At 43.6% G+C, this 26,775-nt stretch overlaps 2 protein-coding genes across 4 annotated transcripts in view; one reads left to right on the top strand and one right to left on the bottom strand.

The window, feature by feature from the left end:
- MKLN1 (muskelin 1) overlaps positions 1-4,018 on the top strand; it is a 76,798-nt gene extending 72,780 nt beyond the window's left edge. For all 3 annotated transcript variants that reach the window (XM_044279998.1, XM_044280000.1, XM_044280001.1), the window contains one exon: positions 1,829-4,018. In XM_044279998.1, the coding sequence (XP_044135933.1) occupies positions 1,829-1,950 (122 nt within the window). In that variant the 3' untranslated portion in view covers positions 1,951-4,018. The remainder of the gene's footprint in view (positions 1-1,828) is intronic.
- A 6,674-nt stretch (positions 4,019-10,692) lies between these two features.
- Positions 10,693-26,775, bottom strand: part of PODXL (podocalyxin like) — a 98,114-nt gene continuing 82,031 nt past the window's right edge. Inside the window, exon 8 of the mRNA XM_044279997.1 lies at positions 10,693-11,472. Coding sequence (XP_044135932.1) covers positions 11,281-11,472 — 192 coding nt within the window. The 3' untranslated portion in view covers positions 10,693-11,280. The remainder of the gene's footprint in view (positions 11,473-26,775) is intronic.

Genomic DNA, 26,775 nt, shown 5'->3' with positions numbered 1-26,775 from the left:
AAGAATAACGCTAGTGTGAAAGTAGCCTAAGAAATAAAATTAACAAGTCAAGTAGTTACCAGATTTAATTTACGAACACATCAAATGATAAAAAATGTTCCTGTAGTTCCTCTTTAAACAAAAATTAGGGAGTAGATTACAAAATGGAGGCATTTATCTTTGAGGCATTTTTTTTTACACCTAGTTTTTCTTGAGCCAAATTTAGGGGTGGATGCAAGAAATGGAGTATAAATGTTTCCATTAATCTAGGGCAGGCATCCTCAAACTGCGGCCCTCCAACTGTTGTAAAACGACAACTCTCACAATGCCCTGCTGTAGGCTGATACCTGTAGGCTGTTCGGGCATGCTGGGAGTTGTAGTTTTGAAACAGCTGGAGGGCTGCAGTTTTTTAGGATGCCTAATCTAGGGCTACATGGCGACACTGGTTGCAGGCAAGATCAGAGTAGCGGTGATCCCATAGAAATGGAGTCAGATTTTTGTGACTCGTGCTGCGATCCCAATCATTTTTGTGGTATTACCATTACTCTTCAATCCTGGCTGCAACCAATGTAGCCTTACATTTTTTGTGTTTCAAATCTACTCCTGGCTTTGGCTTAAATGGGTTGTTTTACTTCAGCAGGCTGTACAAGGCAATTACTAATGTATTGTGATTGTCCATATTGCCTCTTTTTTTTTTATCACATTATAGACTCCTTGTTTCCATGGTTATGACCACCCTGCAATTCAGTAGTGGCCATGCTTGCACACTATAGCTAAAAGCACAAGCCTTTGGTGGCCATATTTAAAAGTTTATTAAAAAGGTGTTTTTAACTTTAGATTAGATTATTTTATATATGAAATGTAAAGCTGAGGTTCTGAGGGGTTTCCTATACCAATGATATATTGGTTGGATAGGTCATCAGCATCTGATCAGTGGCGGTCCAACACCTGGGACACCCGCCGATCAGCTGTTTGAGAAGGCAGAGGGGCTCGCAGGCCATTGATGTCCTAACATAGTCGTGATATCACTGGCCTGCGGGAATCTCCGAGCGCCACGTTCGTCTTAACCAGCTGATCGGTAGGTGTCAGACCACTGCCAATCCGATGCTGATGACCTATCCAAAGGATATATAATCAGTAAGAAAAAGGTAAAGAGCCCCATTAAGGAGGATTTGTCATCATGAAATGCAGTGCACTCTGCAGGTAGCGGTATAGAGCAGAAAGAGCTGAGCAATTGAAAAAATTCTGCCATACTTGTAATTTATACATTTAAATCTCTGCTTTATCTGAGTTCAGTTGTACATGGGATCATCTTCATCAGTAATTGATAGCTGCCCTTAAGATGGATTTACACGGCTTGATTGTCGGGCAGGTTATCGAGAATGAACACTCATCCCTGATAATCTGTCCACATAAATGTGCTGCAGATTACTTGTTCATTGGGTGACATGATTGCACATCCCCATTTAGTGAAAAGGATCACTGCATGTAAATTAATTACTGCACCTCCACTGACAAGCAGGCAGTTTTCAGGAAGGAAAACATTGTTCCTGACAATCGCCTGCTCCATTGACCTGTGTAAACCGGTCTTTACACAGAGCGTGCCATTAATCACAGATGAGATGCTTTCGTTTACAGAATTTTTTACCACAAAACTATATATGAATCTGCTCTATAACACTGCATTTTATGGTGATGGCTTCCCTTTAAGTCTCTAAAATCATCCTTTTCCTATTTTTTCCTGGAGGAATACATCTGATCCACATGTCTTATGATACATTTTGTGCAATGATAAATTCCTTTTTTTTAAATTTATTTATATATATATTTATTTATTTTTTATGCACAGGCTTCTCGGATGTTGACCACACATACGCTCGGAGAACACAACTTTTTGATACACTTGTCAACTTCTTCCCAGACAGTATGACGCCACCTAAAGGCAATTTGGTTGATCTTATTACACTGTGAAGAACTCACTAAAAAAGGAGCTGAACAAAAACTGTTAATTGCTATATGTATAATTGGAACTGAAGTTGAAATGCAACATGTGCACATCAGAGTGAACATTATGTAATGAAAAAATCCTATTTCTATAAAGTTAGGGTCTCCTTGCTGCTTGAGGATTTATTTCCAGCAATTGTTTCCATTTGATTTCATCTCCCTGTTTTTGAGATGCCTAAATATAAGGTAGCCGCTTATTTTCCTTCCCTTTTTATTTAAATACTTTTCTTCTCCCTAAAAGATTTCTATTTAGGGGTGATGTGTTAGCCTTTGTTATTTTTGTTAACAATAAGAGGATTGCCCCCTGTGTTATAATTTTTCTTGGTGAATGAGGGGGCTTTGGTGTATGTTACAATAACATGGAAGTGAAGCATGAGCGCAAAGAGGATTACAAGAAGGAAGACCTCCTGTACAGCTACTGTATTTTCTGTATAAAGATTGTGAATATAAATATAATTTTCTTTTTTAGTTTTTGAGTTTTCACAGCCTTTACTTTGAATATAAGATAGTAGCTTGTAAGAAACGGAGTTATAAGCCAAATGTAACAGCAGTCATTATGTTATACTTTGAGTTGCAGAATACAGGGGAAGATTTGAGATTTGTTTTTTCCCCATAGCAAGCAGTCACGGCGCAGCTTTTATTTCATTTTCTGCTCTCGAAAATGAAAACTGTGCTGTGATTGTTGGCTATGGGCAACCAAGACAGTTTTCACAACTCTGCCCCATAGTGCTTATTTATTCATAGTCTATGTATATTGAGCACATAACCTTCCAGTTCTTGTTTTGGGATAGAAAGTGGAAGGGCAAGCTGTTAAAAATAGTCTGAACAAGGCTTGTAGTCTGCACCATTTACTTAGAATTCATGCATGAAAAGTATTAAAGCCACATGTTTCGCTGACACGTGATGTTGTGGCCTGTAGAGGAGTCATGACACTTAGTGGTTCTTTACCAATGGTCTATGATCACTGAAGGAAATGAAATATTGTGAGGCGGCTTCCCAGAACACCATGATCAAATGGAAATGCTGGGACATTTTTGTACATCTGTCCTAAAGCATAGCTTTAGACTTGCCATGTGAAATCCTGTCACTTGTTCCTTAGCAGTAGTCGATGCTGACCGTTATAATCTGTAGTTTGTTGCTAAGAAGCAAGTGAGAATTTAAGGTAGCGTTATGAGAAATATCAAGACCACCCAATACTCAAATACTAATGTATCAGAACAGAAGTGTTTCATAGATAATTGCTTTGCTGCTGACGTGAAGACCACGTTTTGTAGGAGCCTTTTTCATACATTGTGGGATGTATCTTGTAATTGTTTTCTATGAGTCTTGGATAGTCTGGATTGCTTCTTAAGAGAAGAGCATTTCTGTGTCTTAGAGGGGACGCTGTGTCACGAACTGAAGGAAGAGAGAGAGGCTGGCCATTAGATTGTCAGCTGAGCTCATGGATTCCTGCAGGGTCAGTTAACCATCTAATGTGTACAGAGGCTCCTCTGACGCTATAGGAGTGTTGGTTTCGATATGCCCGATCATTTGTTCTGAGGGAGCCAGCCTCTCTTCCCATGGAAAACATATGCCTACCTGGCCCAGCATGCATGTGCAAATGTACGGACAGCTTTAGATTTTGCAGTGTACTACTTAGACCTTTATATGTTTAAAAACTACAAGGCCAAAACAATCCAGACTGGCTTTCATTTTGCTACCAACTTTTCCAATTACAGTTTGAATTGTCCGGCGGGGCCATTGCATTCCCTTGTTAATGAGTGTCATGTAATGTGGACATGGAACCATGGCAAAACAAGTAATGACGTTCTGGTCTAGTCCTTATTCACACCGCTGTGTATCTCCTCCATATTAACACTAAATGCAAAAATGGACCAAATCACACACGGTCCATGTTTGAGTATGCAGATGTAATAGAAGTCATATTCTCCTTCTCGATCTATATTTTTAGGGTCAGTAATCTGTTTTTGATGTGTATTTGGACCTGAAAGATAGTGTTTTGATGGGGGTGCGCTACATATTGATAAAGACCCAGTGCATACAGCAAAAACAGGACTACATCCAGAAAAAAATCCACATTCAAGTATTGGGTAAATACCAAAATCTGCATTTCTGGGCAGCATGGGCCATGACCGACACATTTTCATCTGGTCTCTTGTTCATTATAACTCAGTTTCACCTTGTGTGCAGGTCATGACTTTAGTTTATGTTTTGTTGTGCAGTGATGAAGGTTATCCAGGTGGAATACAGTATGTAAATGTTTCCATGCATTCACCATATTTCTAATCCATTTAGCTTCTAGCCAAATGAGAGGATTAAAAACTGAATGCAGTACATGAATAGAACAGGCTTGCACTGCCAGACAGTAGATTTGGTGCACAAGTTGCCGAGTAAAAACACACATGCACATTGTGAGGTTAGAAATGGTATGGAGCTGTGAGCATGTTTAGATGTAGCAGAGCTGTAATTAGCTTTCGGCTGTTACTTTTGTGCACTGATAAACACTAGGATAAATTGTAGAGTTTCTGAAGGCACAACATACTGTGAGTACATAATATGCTAGAAAAGATATTTTCCATATTTAGTGCAACTGCAAACTCGGACAACATTTGAGTGCAGATAAATACATATATGGATGGTAGCGCCATTGCCGTTCTGTCAAATTTGGGGGTACATCACAGGGGGAGTTCACATCACCATTTCATTTTCTGTTCTCATTCGTCAGAGAAAAAAAAAAGGATCCTTTAAAAAAACAATCTTGATGCTCAGGATACTTTAATTTACAGGATCCCTTTTTTTATTTTTTTCTGCTCTTATGACTTATCAGAAGGAGCGAAAATTCAGTGGTGGTGCGTACCCATCCTTATTAATGGAAAGCAAAAAGTCTTTGTGTTGTCTGATGCCTGGAAATAGGAAAGTTTCAGGAATGGTGCTGAGCATTTCGTAAACGCATGTAAGGCTACTTTCACACTAGCGTTTTTGCTGGTTCTGGCAGGGATCAGCAAAAAACGCTTCCTTTACTGAACATTATGAACGGATCCGGTTGTATGATCTTTAACATAGCCAAGACGATACGTCATGAACACCATTCAAAGTCCATGGGGGACGTATCCGTTTTCTATTGTCAGAGTTGAACGGATCCGCTTTGCTCCGCATCCCGCGACGGAAAGAAAACCGCAGCATTCTGCGGTTTGCTGTCCGGTATGGGAACCGAATGCATTTTGGAGCATTCTGTTCAGTTCCGTTTTGTCCCCATTGACAATGAATGGGGACAAAACGGAAGCGTTTTTCACCGGTCTTGAGATCCTATGACGGATCTCAATACCAGAAAATAGAAACACTAGTGTGAAAGTAGTCTAAAATGCAAAAAGAATGTTGGTGAAACATTGTGTTCTAGAACTCTGCAATAGGGGGCTGTATAAAATTAGGGCTTTGTATCTGTATTATCACTCAGTCCCATAAACATGATTGGATCCCAGCAAATGTAGAAGGAGAAATGATGCAATACTAAAGTACGTTTGTGTAAAGCACCATGTAATGGTCTTATTTCCAGACATCTCTAGCATTCCTTACAAATCACTCCCTGGTTTTAGCAATGTTTGGTCCACAACAAATCCTCATAAATAGAGAACACACAATACTGGAATGTTGCTGGGGGAATTCAGTGTATAACACTTAGGTATAGGGGCTTCCAGTGACCACCAGAAGATTTGTGCATTCTATACTACAGACGGCATAGCTTATCTAGCACTGATCCATATATAAACTGTAAAACTCTGCTGAGAGAGGACATAACCCTTTAAGTAATGATAATGTATGGAAACATTTACATATGCTAATTTTCAACCAGCCTTAAAGTGCGTTCTTTTTCAGTGGAGGCAAACTTTGTGGGTTGGTCTGTTCATGAACTTCACGGTGATGTAGTTGGTTTCTGCAAATGATATAAATCATGCTCATTATTACTGAATCTGGCTGCCTGAGGACAGTACACTTTATAAATATAGCGGAGTTGAAATTATGGAGGTGGAGAGGCTTGTAAGAAAGTGAAGTGCCAGTTGAAGTCTGTTCTGTTCCTGTAAGATGGTGCTGACTGACGATTATATAAATCATGCTGTTCCATCTTCCGTGAATCTTGAGGTTCTTACGCTTAATTCATATGGCTCTACTGTGTTACATCACTTAGTCATAATTAGAGATGAGCGAATTTCATGTTATGAAAGTCGTTTGGTGGTAAAAGCAGAATTGTGTTATGGATTCAGTTACCATGGACCATAACGCAATTCTGCGACTGAATGCCTTTAGAGGCATTCCGTTATTCATTCCGTCTTAATAGAAGTCTATGGCCTGCATGACTGATAGGTCCCGGTTCCGTTATACAGGAGAGTCCTCTCCTGCATAACGGAAACGGGACAGATCGGTTTTGCAGCCCATAGACTTCTATTATGACGGAATGAATAACGGAATGCCTCTAAAGACATTCCGTTGTAGAATTGCGTTATGGTCCGTGGTCTGCTATTACCACCATACGAAGAGTGAACGAATTTCAAAATATAAAATTCACTCCTCTCTAGTCATAATGCTTGGTATTGTACTTTGAACAAATTCATAAATCACTATTATTTCCTTCCAGCTTGTACCAAACCCGTGTGCAAAATAAACTATGTACATAATTTTCAGAATTTCTCCAGTGCTTTCCTGATTTATAAAGAAATTGACTCCTCTCATTGTTTGATTTGTACAAATCTCTTTTTTGCTTAACTGGCATCATTAGAAAATTACTATTAAAGTACCTTAGATGGTACTCAATAAAGTAAAGGTAGCCGACATATTAGCCCTTGTGTTATATGGGTTTTCAGTTCCTGCAATTTGTGTTAGGACTAGTCTCCTCTGGTGAACACTTTTCACTGTCCCATTCATCTATGAGGTTTTCATTAAACTGTGTTCCTGTTGCTGAAACAACCCAAATCAGATGGTTCTGCAACAAATCTGTCACATGTGCATTCACTTTTATTCATGCTGATCATTAATATGCCCATAATATACTGCTCTAGTGACTTTAAAGGGGTTCTCCAGTTTTTAAACTGATGATCTGTCCTCTGGCTAGATCATCAGCATCTGATCGGCGGGGGTCCGACACCCAGGACCCCTGCTGATCAGCTGTTTGAGAAGGCAGCGGCCCTGGCAGTAGTGCTGCGACCTTCTTGCCGTTTACCGCAGGCCCAGTGACATCATGACTAGTATCAATGGCCTGGGCACGGCTAAGCTCTGTTCACTTCAATGGAGCTTAGATGCGCTAAGACAGTGATACTCATCGTGACATCACTGGGCCTGTGGTAAACGACGAGAAGGCCACGGCACTACTGCCAGCACCACTGCTTTCTTAAACAGCTGATCGGCAGGGGTCCTGGGTGTCGGACCCCCGCCGATCAGATGCTGATGATCTAGCCAGATGATAGATCATCAGTTTTAAAAAAACTTCAGAACCCCCTTAAAGATGGCACCCACTCCCGCACCCATAATTTTTGTGGAATTATATATTTTTTTCCAATATCACCCCATTTTGAATCTTTTTTACAGCTCCCCAGTACATCCTATGCAATATTAAATGGTGATTAAAAAAAAAGCCCTCCTACTTCTATGTGAAAAAAAAGTTATGGTCCCTGAAAAGCACGAAGTAAACTAAAACTAAAAAAAACTTCTGGGGCTTAAACGTTTAAAGCTGCCCATACACCTTGTTTAAATGTCATCTGAACCCTACTCAGACACCTGCCATTGGATTTCAGCTGTGTGACCCCATGTTTTTTGGGGAGACAGGAGAAATGGCTGTTAGCAGAACAAGCATTGATCTGACGGCTAGGTGTCTTGTCACGCTAAGGCCTTATTCACACAGTCAGTGTTGGTTCAGTGTTTTCCATCAGTTACTTTGAGCCTAAACCAGGTGCTCATCTAAACATGGGCGGATCTTTCCATTATACCTCATCGTTGGCTCGCAATCACTGATGGAAATCACCAACTTGTGAATAAGATCTTACATGGTTTTTAAGTTCTCCAGGCTGCCAATTAGAACACAGCCCAAATTCTGTTATCCATATGTTAATGTGGCTTGTGCTACATGTTTTCGACCACTGGATCATGGCATGTCTTTACAACGGTCAGTTTTTTGTCTTTTAGTAAAAGCAAAAGAATACAACCTTGTGGATCAGAAGTTTATTGTACATATTCATAGCTTTCAAAATATAAATTTAGAAGAAACTAGTATAACAATCCAGTCATTTCCAGTGTGTAACAGACCCCTGTTCCTATCGTAGAACATTCATTATCTAACAGACATACATGAAAAACAAAATTACCATGATTCTTCCCTTTGACCGTATATCTAATTGGTAATGTTGACAGTGCAAGGTACATTTCTTTCACGCAGATATTACTATGCCTTTTTTATAGATATGATTTTCAGCATTATATTAAAATACAAAAAAAATGTGCCGTGAGGAAGATCTGCCACTTCTCATGTACATAAAAAATGCATTCTTTCCCTGATGGCAAAGGGAATCCCTCTTAATTTACTATTACCCAAGTATTTCCTCCATAATACTTCTGATGGTCATATTAAAAAAAAAAAAAAACTGTGCATTTTCATCCTAATGCAGCTATCCTTTTTTCTTAAAAATGTGGTCCTGTATGGCATTCTGCTGGTACAAAAGGGAGTGCAATTAATCTCCAATGTGTTCTCACCAACAGAATCGCCCCTCTAGTAAGTAGTAATGAGATGCCACAGAACGCGAGGTGAGAAGAAATTGCATTCCTTATGCTTACCCTTGACACTATAGTTCATCTATGGGGTCCAGTAGGGAATTGGATTTCTCTCTGGCTCTCTTCCAGTCACTTCTGTGGAATAGTAGATAACCGCTTTAACTGCTCCTCTTTTCTCCTTGGAAACGTTTTCTAGTAAAAAGTCATTAATTTACAGTGCTGATCAGGTCAGTTGGGTCTTCTTAACCATGACCCCTCACTCTCCTTGGTAAAGGTAAAATATCCTGTAACAAACAGGTTGCTAAAAAAAAAGAACCCCAGAAGCTGAGCTCTGAGAGGTTGTACTTGTGTATCATTCCTTAGCGGATATAGTCTGCATATATCGTTGTCGGCCTGGTGTCAAGTTTCAGAGATGAAGTAGAAGTTTTACAGTGGAACTTTTACATCAAGCTCTCACTACTTTCCATGGATTTAATGCTGTCATTCTCTAAGGCATTGTCTTTGCAGGCAATGATGTGCTAGCTACAGCTAAAACGAGCTGTCACCATGACATTCAGTTTTACTACTCACAACGAAACACAGGAGTTTGGCCCATAGTAACAATCTTGGGGAACTAAACTCGCTAGGCGTCTCGGCCGATGCTATAACAGGAGATAAATCTCTCTAGTACATGAAGAAATGTGACATAGAAAATGAATGCACATAGTCGTCATCCTTCATCAGTTATGCTACTAGTGTAGCATGCAGCAAACTCTTCAGAATATCGAACTATAATCTAGACCTGGTCAAGTAACGATAATCATTTCACTGATTTAGAACACAGTTACAAAGTGAAGAGTCACAAGCCATATAAAAATAACCTTATCTTATTGGACGGCCAAGATGTTTCCCAGAAAGTCAAAATGGAATCTAATTGTGTGAACTTTACTGCACTTTCACCCTGATTCAATGTAATAAAGCATGCTCCTAACCCTCTGCCCCCCAGGGGTGCTTCTAACTTTTTTCCTCCTTCCCTGTATAGGGGTGGTGCAGGGATGGACATTATATCTGCCACAGTGCCGTCCCCTGCGTAGTGGAATGGAGCTATCACAAGGGAAGTTTTCACCTCATGGATAATGCACCACAATGCTCTTTTTTTTATCATGGCCAAGTCTGATTTGACTGCTTGTTCCATTCCTTTGACCATGAGTAAAGGCCAAGTTGAATGTTTTTTTTTTGTTTTGTTAGGACTTTGTGTGTATGAGGCACAGCCTTGTACTAGGTTTTCTAGTTCTAGGAAAACGTGGAGTACAGTTTTTCTACAATTTCCTGAAGAAATGCTTAAAACTTAGAGGATCTTTCACTACAATAAAAAATCTAAACTAAGTATACCGACTTGGAGAGCGGCACCCAGGGATCTCCCTGCACTTACTATTATCCCTGGGCGCCGCTTTGTTCTCCCGCTATGCCCTTCGGTATTTTCATATTTTCGGCTCAACCGGTAGGAGCCTGCACTTGTTCTCCTCGGCGTCTCCTTCTCCCAGGCTGGAGTGCTGGCCAATCGCAGCGCTCAGCTCATAACCTGAGAGAGAAAAAAACCTCTCAGGCTAGGAGCTGAGCGCTGCGATTGGCCAGCACTCCAGCCTGGGAGAAGTTGACACCCAGGAGAACTAGAGCAGGCTCCTCCCAGTTGACCCAAAAATCTGAAGATACTGGAGGCTATACCGGGACAATGGAGCGGCGCCCAGGGATAATAGTAAGTGCAGGGACATCCCTTGGCGCCGCTCTCCATGTCAGCATACTTAGATTTTTTATTGTGATGAAAGGTCCTCTTTAAATGTATTCATCTATTTGTTACTAAAACGTGATGTGTAGTACGTTGTGAATGATGGGTTTATCTGCTGGTAAGTACAGCTAGCTAGGAATGAATTATACGGCGATTGACCTGAGACATGTTATGTGTTCTGATACTTATTCTATTACTGTTCTTGTGGATAATACATGTGTATACATTACAACAGAGTATGAAAATGGTTTTATAAAGTTATATATACACCCATATTCACATTCCACTGGCATATCCCTTAAAAAAAAAACACTTTAGTAAAGTATAACCTGAAAAACTGAACATGTCATTGAGAAATCTGGACTTATTCCATTAAAAGCAATTTCTGAAATCCAGTAACACAATGAACCCATCAAATACATGTCCCCTTATTTTTTGAACAATATACAAAAGCCCAAACCTTAGTTGTTCAAAACCTTGTATCTATCAAATATTTCCAGTGCTTTCGAATTGAGCCATCAGCAGGAAGAGTGAAGAGATGTTCTCTTCTAATGTCTGTGGCCGGGCGTCATGCGCTGCAAGCATCAAATTAGGTTTACACACATTTCAATGAATGACATTTACCAAAACTTTGGCTACGTATGGGGCAGAGCTGGAGGCGGCAAGGGCCTCTAAGGGGCACTTCCAGTGAATGTGCTCTCAGTACGTTTGTTTTCCAACTATTTAATGCACTTTGTAGCAGTGGTATTTCCATTTAGTCTTATTGGTGTTCACGTGCTTTATAAGTGGGTGTCTTCTTCATCATCCAAATCTTCTCTTGTCAGGTTGTCAAGAGGAACAATCCAGCTGTCCCCAAGCTCTCCATTAGGTCCACCCTTTTTCTCCTGCATCTCGGGGGAGGTCTCCATGACTTCAAGAGTTGGATTGTCATGATAACCATTTTCCATGGTCTGCAGTTCTTCAGTCAGTCTCTTGAAGAAAAAAAAGCACATTTCACAATGAGAATGAATTAACACAATATTTCTTATTTTTCTGTGCTTACCTTTCAAATATTTTAACTGATATTTTAAGCAGATTAATCAAACTGGGCCTTTAAATGTGGTGCAGTCAATATTACCAAACAAATGTGTTTACTTCTGTATAACGCAATTTACAACACACTACATTCTTTGGTGGTATACTAGTTATGTTATATGGTACAGTGGAAGATGTGTCACTATTTGGCCTAAAATAAAACATTTCATAGACGTATGCTATATGCTGACAATGCAAGCTTGGGAGGCAATCTGTGGCGTTCCAGCTGTTGGGAAGCTATAACTCCCAGTATGCTCCATTCACTTCTATGGGAGTTCCAAGAACAACCAAGGAAATGAGCATGTTGATATTCTGCAGGTTGCTAACCCCTGGCTAATGGGTTATAGTTTTCCTGAACCTGACACCTCAGCCAGGGATGGAAAGCTCACAGACCTGCTCTCCAGCTGTGATAAAACTACCACTCCCAAGATGTACACTTGGTTGGCTGTTTGCAGAACTCCATAGAAATAAATAGAGCATGCAGAGTTGTAGTTTCACCACAGTTGGCGTGTCGACGTTTAGCCATCACTGCCATAGACCTACCAGGAAGATTCCCAGTGTGCCAATGACCAGGGGCCTGCACAGGCACTCCTAATGGCTGCCAGCAGGGTACAGAACAATCTGACACTCCCAGAGTTAATTCATACAATGTTAAAGGGGTTGTCCAGGTTCAGAGCTGAACCTGGACATCCCTCCATTTTCACCCCGGCAGCCCCCCCCTGACATGAGCATCGGAGCAGTTCATGCTCCAATGCTCTCCTTTGCCCTGCGCTAAATCGCGCAGGGCAAAGGCATTTTCCAGGACGTCCTCCATGACAGCACTACATGGAGGTTGTCTCCCCCGCCCACTATTGGGACAGGAAACAGAGAGGTTAAAAGCTCCCCCCCCACCCACCTTCACCAGTGTTTTTTCCTGTCCCAATAATGGACAGGGCAGAGAGAGGGTCTCTCTTCAGACCTTTTTTAGTTTTTTCTATTTTTTCTAAACGCCAGGCTAAAATCCCTAAGCTGGGGTCCCTTAGCCTCCCAGCCCCTCCAGTACCTGTGGGTCACGCGGCTCACTGCTGGGAAGGACGTTCGCAGGGGCTGGGGAATGGTAGCCGCAACCCCGCTGGGGCTCTGGGCTGCAGGATGCTCTCCCCAGGGACGCGGGAGCCGGAGCGCCTTTTTTCTTGTACTTCCGGTTTCGGCGCTGATCCGGAAGTGACGTTGAGGCGCCGGTGAAGGAGTGCGCATGTGCGTGACCTCCGACACCGGATCCAACATGGCGGCGCCCTGTGTTTGATCCCCGCGGCAAGGGACGCTAGAGGCCTAGCGTTTGGGCCTCGCGTCCCGTCCGGAACCCCCTGCAGTGACCGGAAGGAAGGGGAGGAGCATCTACGCCAGGAGGGGTAAGTGCCAGGGGCATTTAAAGTCTGGTGGGGTTTAGTGTGAGTCCCTCAAGTCATGGAGTCAGCCAGTATGAAAGACCAGTCCCCAGACCCTCCTGCCCAGGGACATGTGAGTAAACCCAGCACTTCAGGGTGATGTACGGTGATAGGTTTAGCAAGCATTATAGCCTGTTTCTATCATCATGTCTCCTAGGGGGAAAAAGATCCTACCTTAAAGGTGGATGCTAAAAAGAAGCCTAAGAGATGCGCTATCTGCAGCAAAAGGCTTCAGGAGTCGTATGCAAAGAAACTTTGTGCGGATTGCATTAACAAAATGATGAAAGAGGAACAGTCGTCCCTTTTAACAGACCTTAGAGCCATCATTAAAGAAGAAGTCAAAGCATCAGTTTCCTCCTTAATAGTGCCTAAGGTGGCAGAGCAGACCACGGGGATTAAAAGACCTAGGGAAGCCTTGGAATCAGACCCAGAGGTTATTGAGATGGAATATTCAGGAGAGGAGGAGGAAGAAGAGTCTTTACCTTCCTCATCCCACGAGGAGAAACGCAAATATTGTTTCTCATCTGAGGATATGGACTCCCTTCTGACTGCGGTTAGACAGACCATGGATATCCCTGACGAACCAACTAAAAGGTCCATTCAGGAGGAAATGTTTGCAGGCCTGATTACTAAACGGAAAAAAGTTTTTCCTTTGAATTCCAGCCTAAAGCAGATGATCCTGGATGAGTGGGAAGATGTGGAAAAGAGGCTTTTTATTCCCAGAGAATTCAAAAGTCGTCTATCCTTTGACAAAGAGGACACTAAACTATGGGAAGAAATCCCAAAGATAGACGCCCCGGTCGCCAGGGTAGCTAAGAAAACAGCAATCCCATTCGAGTACTCCTCCCAGCTGAAAGACCACATGGACCGCAAGGCCGACGGTCTCCTGAGAAAATCTTGGGAGGCGTCGGCGGCCTTGATCTCCACTAACGTTGCAGCCACATCTGTGGATAGGTCTTTACTATTGTGGTTATCTCAGCTGGAGAATCACTTGTCAATGGGAACTCCCAGGGAGGACATCTTGGAGACTATCCCACTCCTGAAGATGGCAACGGCCTTTACAGCGGACGCCTCGGCTGAGTCAGTCAGGTTCGCAGCTAAAAGTGGAGCCCTTCTAAACACCGCTAGAAGAGCTTTGTGGTTAAAGAACTGGTCTGGTGATCTCACCTCAAAAAATAAATTATGTACAATCCCTTTTTCAGGATCATATGTGTTTGGCCCTAGCCTGGACAAAATTCTTGAAAAGGCCTCAGATAAAAAGATAGGGTTTCCTGAAACAAAAACTAGGAAGACACATTTTTTTCGGAAAAAATTTCAGCCAAAGAACCAAGCGTATAAAGACAAGGGTAAATCGGGAAGATGGTCCTATCCTAAAGGGGGTAAGGGCAGAGGATTTCTGCTTAACCCCAACACTTCCCAAGACAAACAATGACACCAGGCCAGTCGGGGGAAGATTAAGATCTTTTCTCCCAGCATGGAGCCAAATAACCCAGAACCCTTGGGTGCTCCAAATTATTCAGGAGGGATACAGGATAGAGTTTATGTCTGTTCCGCAACACAAATTTGTGCTGACAGGGTAGGAGATACACCTCAGGAAAGTCTTTTAAAAGACGTCACAAAATTGAAGAAGCTGGGCGCAGTGACTCGCGTCCCCGCGGGTCAGGAAGGCAGGGGCTTCTATTCAAGGTTATTCCTGGTCAAAAAGCCAGATGGTTCATTCAGAACCATAATCAACTTAAAACCCCTGAACGTCTTCATAAAGTACCGTCGTTTCAAGATGGAATCGATAAGATCGACAACACCCCTCGTCTCTCAGGGAGCGGTAATGTGCACCTTGGACTTAAAAGATGCATATTACCATGTACCAATACATCCGGACCACCAAAAATTCCTAAGGTTCGCGGTAAGGGAGGCAGGGAAAGTAAACCATTATCAGTTTCAGTGCCTGCCCTTTGGGATTTCAACAGCCCCCCGGGTGTTTACAAAGTTAGTCATAGAGATAGTGGCCTTTCTCAGACTGAAGGGAATAAAGATTGTACCCTATCTAGACGATCTTCTCCTAACTGCAGACTCTGCTCCAGTTCTAGCGGCACATACACAGACAACAATATCCCTCTTACAGGATCTCGGCTGGATCATAAATTGGGAAAAGTCGGACCTAGTACCAGAGACCAGAAAAATCTTCCTGGGAACGCTGCTAGATTCGAACCTACAGAGGTCTTTCCTTCCACCTCAAAAGCAGCAGAACCTTGTCAGGAAATTGAAAGCGTTTCAGGGAAAATCCGTGTGCACCATCCGAAACGCCATGAGCGTCCTGGGCTTGATGACTTCTTGCATATTTACGGTACCGTGGAGTCAGCATCACACGAGGATCCTACAGAAGATGATCCTGTCTGTCTGGGACGGGGACCACCGATCCATAGACCGGAAGATCCTGGTAAAGGAGAATGCTCGGAGATCCCTGGATTGGTGGCAGATAGCAAGCAACCTGTCAAAGGGCGTCTCCTGGAACCTAAGTCCATATGTCGTAGTAACTACAGATGCCAGCCAACAGGGCTGGGGTGCAAAGGTTGGAATCTACTACTACCAAGGAACTTGGAGTCAGACCATAAAGAACAGGTCTTCAAACTTCAGAGAACTTCAGGCTGTGTGGGAGACTCTCAAACAGAGTCAGGATCTTCTAAGCGGCCAAAACATACGAATCCTATCAGACAACATGACAGCGGTCTCTTTCCTCAAACATCAGGGAGGTACAAGATACCCTCTTCTCCAGAGTCTAACAAACAAAATTTTTTCCTGGGCCGAGGAGAATGTGCTATCAATCTCTGCAATACACCTACAGGGTTCAAAAAAACAGTCGGCAGATTTCCTCAGCAGACACCTTATAGATCCAAACGAGTGGACTCTGAACAGACAGGTGTTTCTAGAATTGACAGCTTCATGGGGGTACCCAGAAATCGACCTCTTTGCTTCAAGGGAGAATGCTCAAACAACCTCCTTCTTCTCCCGGAACCCTGCCGATCATCCCACAGCAGTAGACGCTTTATCCCAGTCCTGGGACATGAAGCTAGCGTATGCGTTTCCTCCCTTCCCCCTGATTTCAGTAGCCCTAAGAAAAATCAGCAGGGAATCATCCAAGGTGATCTTCATAGCTCCCTTTTGGCCGAAACAAGCCTGGTTCCCAGTCCTGTCCTCCCTGAGTCAAGAAGATCCGATTCCTCTCCCTCTCAGACCAGACCTGCTGCATCAGGGTCCAATCTGGAGTCCGGAAATAAACAAGCTGAAGTTAACAGCGTGGCTTCTGAAAGGGACTTGTTGAAATTACAGGGGTTCTCGGACGAAGTAATAGCCACTATCCAGAGAGGCCATAAGCAGGTGACATCGGCGATTTATAATAAAATCTGATAGAAATTCGGCTCCTGGATGACGCTGAGAGGGAAGAATCCCCTGCTCCCGAGTCTAGGAGATATTCTTGATTTCCTCCAGGAAGGATTCAACATGGGTCTTAGGCCCAGTACCCTCAAGGTGCAGACTGCAGCCTTGAGTTGGTTTCTAAATTACTCTCTGTCAGAAAATCGATGGGTAAGCAGGTTCTTAAAGGCAACCACGCGAATTAGACCAACACTAAGATCTCCGGTTCCGCCTTGGGACTTGTCGCTAGTGCTTAGGGCCTTAACAAAACCACCCTTTGAGCCCCTACACGAGAGTAGCTTAAGAAACCTAACCTTAAAAATGATGTTTTTAGTAGCCATCACATCAGCCCGTAGACTAGGGGAGATCCAGGCCCTCACCATCCGTGAGCCGTACCTTACAATCTGTGAAGATAGGGTCATATTAAGGCTAGACCCGTCCTTTATACCTAAGGTAGTTTCTTCCTTTCACCGGAACCAGGAAATTGTACTGCCAACCTTCTACACAGATCCAAAGACCGAAAAGGAGGAAGAATTCCACCTTCTAGACGTCAGACGTTCCCTCCTTTCCTACTTAGACGTTACCAGTACCTTTAGACTGGACTCAAATCTCTTTGTTCAGTTCTCAGGCCGCAATAAAGGCAAGAAAGCTTCTAAAGCGACATTGGCAAGATGGATTAAGATAGTCATTAAAGAAGCCTATCAGAGCCAGGAGCTCCCCTGTCCCCAAGAGGTTAGGGCTCATTCTACAAGAGCAGTCTCGGCTTCATGGGCCGAGCATGCGAATGCTTCTATCGAACAGATATGTAAGGCGGCCACCTGGGCAAGCTCCCAGACCTTTTGTAAGCATTACAGATTAAATGTGTCAGGGAATGTTGACCAGTCTTTCGGGCGGAAAGTTCTTCAGGCTGCAGTCCCTCCCTAGTTATTGGATTAATTTGGTATTCCTACTCCATGTAGTGCTGTCATGGAGGACGTCCTGGAAAGTAAGAATTAGTCTTACCGGTAATGATGTTTCCAGGAGTCCGACATGACAGCACTGGTAGTTCCCTCCCTATTAGTTAATTGTTTCTTTTTTGCTATGATACCCATTATTGTGTGATAATCTATAAAACACTGGTGAAGGTGGGTGGGGGGGAGCTTTTAACCTCTCTGTTTCCTGTCCCAATAGTGGGCGGGGGAGACAACCTCCATGTAGTGCTGTCATGTCGGACTCCTGGAAACATCATTACCGGTAAGACTAATTCTTACTTTTCTGAGTTCCGGTGACATACCGGGCTCTCTATGGGGCTGACAGGCAGCCCGGTGATGTCACCGTCACTGATGGGCGGGATTTGGCTCTGCCCTAGCCAGTAAAACGGCTAGGGCAGAGCTAAAGCCCGCCCCTCTGAGCCGGTGACGTCACCGAACACACTGCTGGGCGGAAGTTACCGCCCGGCAGTGTGTTATTGAAAACACAAGAGCCTGTGCCCTGCGCGATCTAGCGCAGGGCACGGGAGCGCATCGGAGCATGAGATGCTCCGATGCCAGGCTCAGGAGGGCTGCCGTGGTGAAAATAAGGGTATGTCCGGGTTCAGCTCTGAACCCGGACAACCCCTTTAATGTAGTTGCTCCTCAATGACAAATGAAAGCAAAGACCTGTTCCTTTTGTAATATTAATTGAGGGGAAGGGGGGGGGGGGGGATCAATTAAATAAATATAGATAGGCATCTCCACAGACCAGAGGTGGTCAGCACAAAAAAAATGTTGGTTGATTTTAAATGTGGCCAAATCTTCATACACATATATCACTCATTTATATAGCCTACTGATGGTATATGTGTTTCTATAATATAGCTACAAAAGCATTTTTGGCCAATAAGGCCGGAATATAGCGCTACTATATTCCACAGGACTTTTCAGACATTAGCATCACACTGTCCCTATTGGGGCTCATGATCTAAGTTCCCTATCAGTATGTCTTTGGAGTGTGGGAGGAAACTGGAGTACCTAAAGGAAACCCACACAAACACAGGGAGAACATACAGACTCCATGCAGATGTTGTCCTTGGTCAGATTCAAACCTAGGACCCCAGTGCTGCAAGGCACCAGTGCTAACCACTGAGCTACCGTGTCCTATACTTCCAGATTCTACATTTTCTATATTAGCGGTGTCATTGGCTCCCTTTAAAGGGACACTGACAGGCCAAATCAGCATATTTAGTTATATATGACATTAAAGGTCTTATAAAGTCTATTAAAATCATCTAAGTATCCCCCCTGTCCACCTTATAAATACCGAAAACAAAAGTTTTATAACCTGCTTTTCTCATCACCAATCTGCCCAAGGGGCGGCGTTTAATCTCAAATTGCGCCCAGCCAGCCGCTCCCAACTGCCGTTCTGAAGCCCCGCCCAGCTCATCAATATTCACTTCACTGGGCGGCGGCTACAACTCTCCCCAGTCAAGATCCTGCGAGATGTAAGTGAGCAGCATTCTGAAGCGCTGCTCTGAACAGTGCCCGGCGCATGTGCATGAAGCAGAGGCTGCAGCGGCCTCGAAGACGCAGGCTGGGTCTGTACGCAGGCGCGATGTAACCCCGGCCGGGCGCAAGCGCAGAAGATTAGACGAGGACCATGCCCAGAGGATTCAATTGGCCATGCACAGGATCTTGACTGGGGAGAGCTGTAGCCGCCGCCCAGCGAAGTAAATATTGATGAGCTGGGCGGGGCTTCAGAACGGCAGTTGGGAGCGGCTGGCTGGGCGCAATTTGAGATTAAACGCCACCCCTTGGGCAGATTGGTGACGAGAAAAGCAGGTTATAAAACTTTTGTTTTCGGTATTTATAAGGTGGACAGGGAGATACTTAGATGCTTTTAATAGACTTTATAAGACCTGTAATGTCATATATATAACTAAATATGCTGATTTGGCCTGTCAGTGTCCCTTTAAAGAGGATGTCACCTTTCCTAACTTGTCTGTTTTGGTAACTACTTGCATTCCTCATGTAATATCATTTCAGATGTATCTCTTCATAAAACTATGTTGTGCATTGTCCAACTGGAAGTAAATGAATTGCTAAGAGTAAAGGTTCTTCTGGGTGTTATCAATTGGGGTATGTCCCTGTACAGTCTGACACTGGCAGCACTGATTTGATATCATCAAATTGTGTAGGAACACAGCCTTACTGCAATTTAGCCAGACATTGGAATAATACGGAACATGTAAGTAGTTACTAAAACAGAAGTCAGGAGAGAGAAAAGATCATCTTTAGCCCCTTAGGCTAATTTCAGATGAGCATGTCCACTGCAAAAAAAAACACTCTCCTTGTGCGAGCATGATTTCCTGTTATGGACACTGCTTCTTTCACAGGACCACATGGGCGTTATAATAATTTTATAATGCTGTGTGTGTCTGGCAGTCCTTGTATTATGTCAATACAATTCGGCAGATACAAGGTTGGGTAGAGACACACAGCATTATAAATCATTCTAATGCCCTACTGCCCTATGAAAGGAGCAGTATCCTTTCTGTTTTCTAGTCATTAGGGATGAGCAAATCGACTTTGTTTGAATACTGTACGGGGCAAGCGCTCCGTACAGTATTAAAATGTATTGGCTCCTATGAGCCAAAGTTATTACTTTGCAAGACTTCGGGTAATAACTTCGTAAATTAAATTCTACTGTTAAAAACCTTTGTACCGAACTTGGGTTTGGTACCATGTGGTACCTTGGAACTGAACCCGAGTTCGGTACCAAGTTTTTTTTTTTTTACTCGCTTCGTACAGTATTCAAACAAAGTTTTATGTGAATCGACTTCAGATGAAGAATTCGATCATCCTTAGTAGTCATGCTTGTCTGAAATTAGCCTTAGTGATCAGACTGTTAAGCCTTAGTGGCCAAGCAATGTTACCCCCAAATCAGACCCTATAATCTTCATCAGAACCCAAATCAGGCCCCCAAGATTCATCAGAGCCTCAGATCAGATATAAAATAACTTACCTCTCCTGCTCTGCATGGGTCCACCAATCACAATATCCGGCGCGGTCTTCCTGCACTCACCGCTTCCTGGCCTTCTGCCGGTGCAGCATTGCACTGTGACCTGACATCGCACAGTCAAGTGTTAGCGCGCACTATGTCCTGCTGGTGTATGCATTCAGGAGACAGCACAGAGAGTGCCTGGTAGAAAACCAGGGAGCAGTGAGTACAGCCAGCACCAGGAGCACTACTGGGTACTAATGAGCTCTTCCATAATGGAAACGCTCATTAGTATTCGCTTCATGAGATCCACTGCCATTTACTATATACAGTAAACTGAACCTGAACGACCAGGACATTTTTTGCAAATCTGATGTCACTTTATGTAGTAATAACCATTCTGAGATTGTTTTCTCGTGACACATTGTACTTCATGATGTTAGTAAATTTGAATAGACATATTTTACCTTTTATGTATAAAAAATTCCAAAATGTACCAAAAATTGGGAAAACTTCTAAATTTTAATTCCTCTGCTTTTAACCCCTTGGGGACGCATAATGTACCGGTACGGCATGTTTCCCGAGTACTTAAGGACCCATGACGTACCGGTACGTCATGTGTTGTTCCGATCACCGCCGCCCGGTGGGCGGTGATCGGAACACGGTGCCTGCTCAAATCATTGGGGAAACTGACATAGATTGTGCAGGTTTAGAGCCTGTAACAATCGTGAAAACACCTATAAGCCGTCACTAACGAGGACATTTTTATATTTTTAGTTTGTAGATTGGACACTTCTATAATACATGTGTTCAGGCTTTGTTAATTAATAATTTCTAAAGAAGCCCCACAAGATACAGCTCATACACACTCATTGACAAAAAAAAAAAAATGAACTTGGTTAGAAATGTCTATTTGCTGCTAAATTCTGCATGCAATTTTGTCTGATCTACAGTATGAATGATTACAGGTGTGGTCTGATTGACATTGGGTCTTGCCAGAAGACAACGTAAAAGTACTTCCTCTGCTGCCCTATAAAAACGCTCTCAGAGGCTGAGAGAAGCAGGATCGTAGTTCTGACGAACTGCTTGCCATCTAGGCCATTCTGACCTAGCTGTTAGGTGGTCTGGGGAGCAGTGGTTACATGAGGGCACATACTGCGAACAGGTTCTAAAAGGCCCAGACACACCACCAGTAGAGAGGATTGTTTGATCTGCCGACAAGCAATAACCCCTTGAGGACACATCCATTTTTCACCTGAACGACCAGGACATTTTTTGCAAATGTGATGTCACTTTATGTAGTAATAACCATTCTGAGATTGTTTTCTCGTGACACATTGTACTTAATGATGTTAGTAAATTTGAATAGATATATTTTCCTCTGCTTTTAACCCCTTAGGAACGCATAACGTACCGGTACGGCATGTTTCCCGAGTCCTTAAGGACCCATGACGTACCGGTACGTCATGTGTTGTTCCGATCACCGCCGCCCGGTGGGGGGGTGATCGGAACACGGTGCCTGCTCAAATGATTGAGCAGGCACCACGGCTAAATGCGCGGGGGGTCAATTCAGACCTATGGTTTGCGGCTTTTTATTGTGCGGGCGGCCATAGTCGGCGGTGCCATCGGGTCCCTATGGGGCTGTGGAGGGGACCCGATGGCATGGAAGGCAGCGCACTGCCTAAGGAAGGCATTGCGCTGCCTTCCGGTGAAGAGCCTGTGAGATCCAGCCCTCTGGATATCACAGGCCGGAAGCTGTATGAGTAATACACACTGTATTACTCATACAGCCAATGCATTCCAATACAGAAGTATTGGCAGGCATTGTAAAGTAATTTTCCCCAAATAAAGTAAAAAAAAATTAGGTATCGCCGCGTCCGTATCGACCGGCTCTATAAACATATCACATGACCTAACCCCTCAGATGAACACCGTAAAAAAATAAAAACTGTGCTAAATAAACCTTTTTTTTTTTGGTCACCTTACATCACAAAAAGTACAACAGCAAGCGATCAAAAAGGCATTTGCCCACCAAAATCGTACCAATCTAACCGTCACCTCATCCCGCAAAAAATGAGCCCCTACCTGAAACAATCGCTCAAAAAATATAAAAACTGGCTCAGAATATGGAGACACTAAAACATGATTTTTTTTTTTGTTTCAAAAATGATATTATTGTGTAAAACTTACATAAATAAAAAAAAGTATACATATTAGGTATCGCCGCGTCCGTATCGACCGACTCTATAAAAATATCACATGACCTAACCCCTCAGATGAACACCGTAAAAAAATAAAAACTGTGCTAAATAAACAATTTTTTTGTCACCTTACATCACAAAAAGTGTAATAGCAAGCGATCAAAAAGTCACATAAACCCCAAAATAGTGCCAATAAAACTTTTTTGCTTAAAAAGATACATATTATGTGTCAAAACAGCTATTTCTTGTTATCTTGCCTCACAAAAAGTGTAATATAGAGCAACCAAATATCAGGAGACAGAATGAGGAAAGAAAATCATAATTAGCAACACACTGGGGGATACGTTAAGGTACTGTGGTTGATTTAATATGTGTTTTCCAGGTGACAGATTCCCTTTAATGGAGATGGTTTCCCGAGTAGGACTACCTAAATAGGTTCTGACCGACCAAGGGACCCCTTATATGTCCAAGGTGAGGAGGGAACTCTGTAAGTTGCTGCACATAAAACAACTACGGACATTCGTTTACCAACCGCAAACGGACGGTCTGGTAGAACGGTTTAACCAAACATAAAAAAATATTTAGAAAAAGGTAGTGTCTAAAGATGGGAAGGACTGGGACCTCCTTCTGCCCTATCTCATGTTTGCAGTGCGAGAGGTACCCCAGGCCTCTACTGGGTGTTCGCCCTTCGAACTGCTATATGGCAGACACCCTCGCGGTCTCTTGGACGTGGCCAAAGAGGCGTGGGAACAACAACCCACTCAACATAAAAGTGTCATTGAGTACGTTACCCAGATGCAAGATCGGATAGAGACGGTGTTACCTCTTGTTAGGGAGCATATGGAGGCAGCTCAGCGAGCCCAGAGTCGGGTATATAATCGGCAGGCTCTGGTCTGGATCTTCAACCCGGGTGATTGGGTTTTTGGTTCTGGTGCCGACCATGGACAGTGAATTCCTGGCTAGTTGGCAGGGGCCCTAAGAGTTACTCGAGAAAATTGGAGATGTGAACTACATGGTACACCAGCCAGGGCGGCGAAAGCCGAAGGCCGAAGCAGGTTTACCATATGAATTTACTCAAACCGTGGAAAGATAGGGAAACATGTACAGAAGACAGCCCGCAGCCGGGTTTTTTAGGAAAAGAGGTACCGGCCCCTCTGTCTGATGCAATAGAGGTGGCTGCCACAGTAAAAATTGCTGACGGCCTCTCCTCTAAACAGACTCAGGAGGCCAAGGAGTTTGTTAGTCGGAACACGGATGTGTTCTTGGACCTCCCTGGACGCACTTCCATAATCCAGCATGACATTGTCAAGGAGCCTCAGACAAAAAGTCTGATTAAAACCATACTGGGTACCCAAGGTTCGGTGACAAGCCATATCGGAGGAGGTGCAGCTAATGTTGCAGCTTGACGTCATTGAGGAGTCAAAAAGTGTGGGCCAGTCCTATAGTACTGATACAAAACCACAACGTCCCGTCCAGCTTGGGTAACGATGTTCGAAAACTTAACGAGGTTTCCAAATTCGATGCATATCCCATGCCCCGGGTGGATGAGCTCATTGAGAGGTTAGGACAAGCCCAATATTTTTCTCTTTTGGACCTCACGAAAGAGTACTGGCAGGTGCCCTTAACGGAAGCTGCCAAAGAGAAAACTGCCTTCATCACCCCTGAGGGGCTGTATCAATATAAGGTCTAACCCTTTGGTCTGCATGGCGCCCCAGCCACTTTTCAGCGACTAATGGACATCGTGCTTCGTCCACATCGTCGGCACACTTCGGCTTACCTGGACGATATTGTCATCCACAGTACCGACTGGGAAAGTCACCTACCCAAAGTGCAGGCTGTAGTGGACTCCCTTCGGAAAGCTGGCCTAACCGCTAACCCAAAAAGATGTGCGATAGGGTTATAAGAGACTAAGTACCTGGGGTATGTCAAACCTCAAGTGAACAAAATAGAGGCGATACAGAATTGACCCTGACCTGTCACCACTAGGCAAATAAAGTAATTCCTGGGAATGGTGGGCTATTACATGTGGTTTGTTTCCCACTTTGCTACTCTAGCTGCACCCTTGACTGGACTCTTGAAGGGACACAAGTCAATGATGGTTCGCTGGGATGATCGGGCGGAAGAGGCTTTCTCCGCTTTGAAGTAGGCTCTGTGCAGGTCCCTGGTTTTGGTGATGCCCGACTTTAAAAGGTAGATTATAGTACAGACCGATGCCTCCGAAGTAGGCCTCGGTGCTGTACTGTCTCAGGAAGTCAACGGGGAGGAGCATCCCATTTTCTTCCTCAGCTGTAAGCTCACCCCAGCCGAGATACGGTATAGTATAGTGGAAAGAGAGTACCTGGCTATCAAGTGGGCACTAGAATCTCTCTGCTATTATTTATTGGGGAGAAAATTCCGCCTGATGACTGACCACTCCCCTCTCAAGTGGATGAGCCAGGCCGACAGAAATGCTCGGTTCACCCGATGGTTTCTCTCCCTACAAAACCTTACGTTTTCGGTGGAACACAGGGCCCAGGTACACTGCCTGGCGTGTCTTCACCCCCTCAGGGGTGAACAAAGGGGAAAAGGGTATGTGACACAGTGAGGGGTTTTGTCTGGGAAAACAGGTATTTTGCTCCCAGCATGTGCTGCTGGGCTGATTTACAGCCAGGTGAGGTCAAATACCTGACCAGATTTTAAGTGCTGGTCCGGGTCTTGGCAGCACCTGGCTGTCCTTAAATAGGCAGCTGGGTTATGAAGCCAGGTCTCTATGTTGGGATCTGGGAACCTTTTGTCTGGATGAAGGCTTGCTACCTGTTTGGCGTGAAAACAGGTTGGTGCTGCTATGATCAAGGACTCTTTGAGGCAGAATTGCTGCATGGTGTAAATTAACACCAACACCGCAAGGTGACATTTTGTTTGATTATTACTGCTTGTTATTTCACTTGCCTAAAGTGTGAATAAAACACTGAACTGTTTGATTCAAAGAACTTGTTGTTGCCTCTAATACTGCATCTGCTAATCCTGTCTACCAGAGTGAAACCCTACACAGCAAAAAAGCATTTTTGAAAGAAAAATTGTTTTTGCAACTCCATTTACTGAAAGCCTTATTTTTTTTATTTTTCGGGCGACTGTCTTATGTAGGGGCTCTTTTTTTTGTGGGATGAGATGACAGATGAGGCTTTTTTTTTTACTTGAAATTTTTTATTTTTTATTTTAACTTTTGGGGGTTCAATCCCCTATAAAATGCATTACTATACATCATGTATAGTAATGCATTGTGTGAGAGCACTGTGTTCACCGTTGCCAAGGAGACCCAGCCTAATAAGGCAGGATCTCATTGGCTCCATGGAAGGCAAGCCCCGATGCCTGTGTTCCCAGGTTCCCATCATCGCAGTATGGGGACCTGATGGGGATGGGGAGGGAGCCGGGGCACTCAGCAAGCCCCGTGTATGCTGCAGTCAGCGCATCACTGTTTACAGTGTTGGATACAGCAGGGGCATGGCTGTCAGTGACTGCCAGGCGTCTGCATTGATCACGCACGCTCACCGCTCCGATGCCCGCCCGATCATCTTGATGTAATAGTATGTCGTGGGTCTTTAAGGCACTGGCGGCCATGACGTACTAGTATGTCATGGGTCGCCAAGGGGTTAACAGCTACTACAATTTTGTTGCCTACCATCCAGAGACAGATGGCACCTTTATTACTAGTGTTGAAAACAATTTTAATTGCGAATATCGCCACTTCGAGAATTCGCGAATATTTAGAATATAGGTCTATATATTCGTATTCATGAATATGCTAATTGCAAACTTATCGCTAATTTTTCGCAAATTTATTGTGAATTACGGCACTTAGCAACATCCCTAGCAACCAATAGTGTTGATCGCGAATATTCTAATCGAGATTTTTTTATTGCGAATATATTACATTGATGATTTTCGCAATCAAGTAAATAATGAATAGGGATCACGAATTCTTGAATTCGCGAATTTATGGCGAATATTCGGCCCAAATTTGCGGCATATTGCGAATTCGACTATTCCCTATGCTGTCCATCACTTTTCATTACACAACCCTGTCTCTGCCTGGACCTATTCCAGGCACTTAGCAGAAGGAATTGCTATTAACAGCCTGCCATTATCTCCTTTATTTACAGTGGTGTCGTGAATGATAAACCTGGACTGCTACATACTGGAACCATATTGTCTTTAGCAATGAACCCAG

The sequence above is a fragment of the Bufo gargarizans genome, chromosome 2 (assembly GCF_014858855.1).
Source record: "Bufo gargarizans isolate SCDJY-AF-19 chromosome 2, ASM1485885v1, whole genome shotgun sequence".
NCBI lineage: Eukaryota > Metazoa > Chordata > Amphibia > Anura > Bufonidae > Bufo > Bufo gargarizans.
The sequence above is the reverse complement of the archived record's forward strand: the minus strand, read 5'-3'. Positions and strand labels throughout refer to the sequence as shown.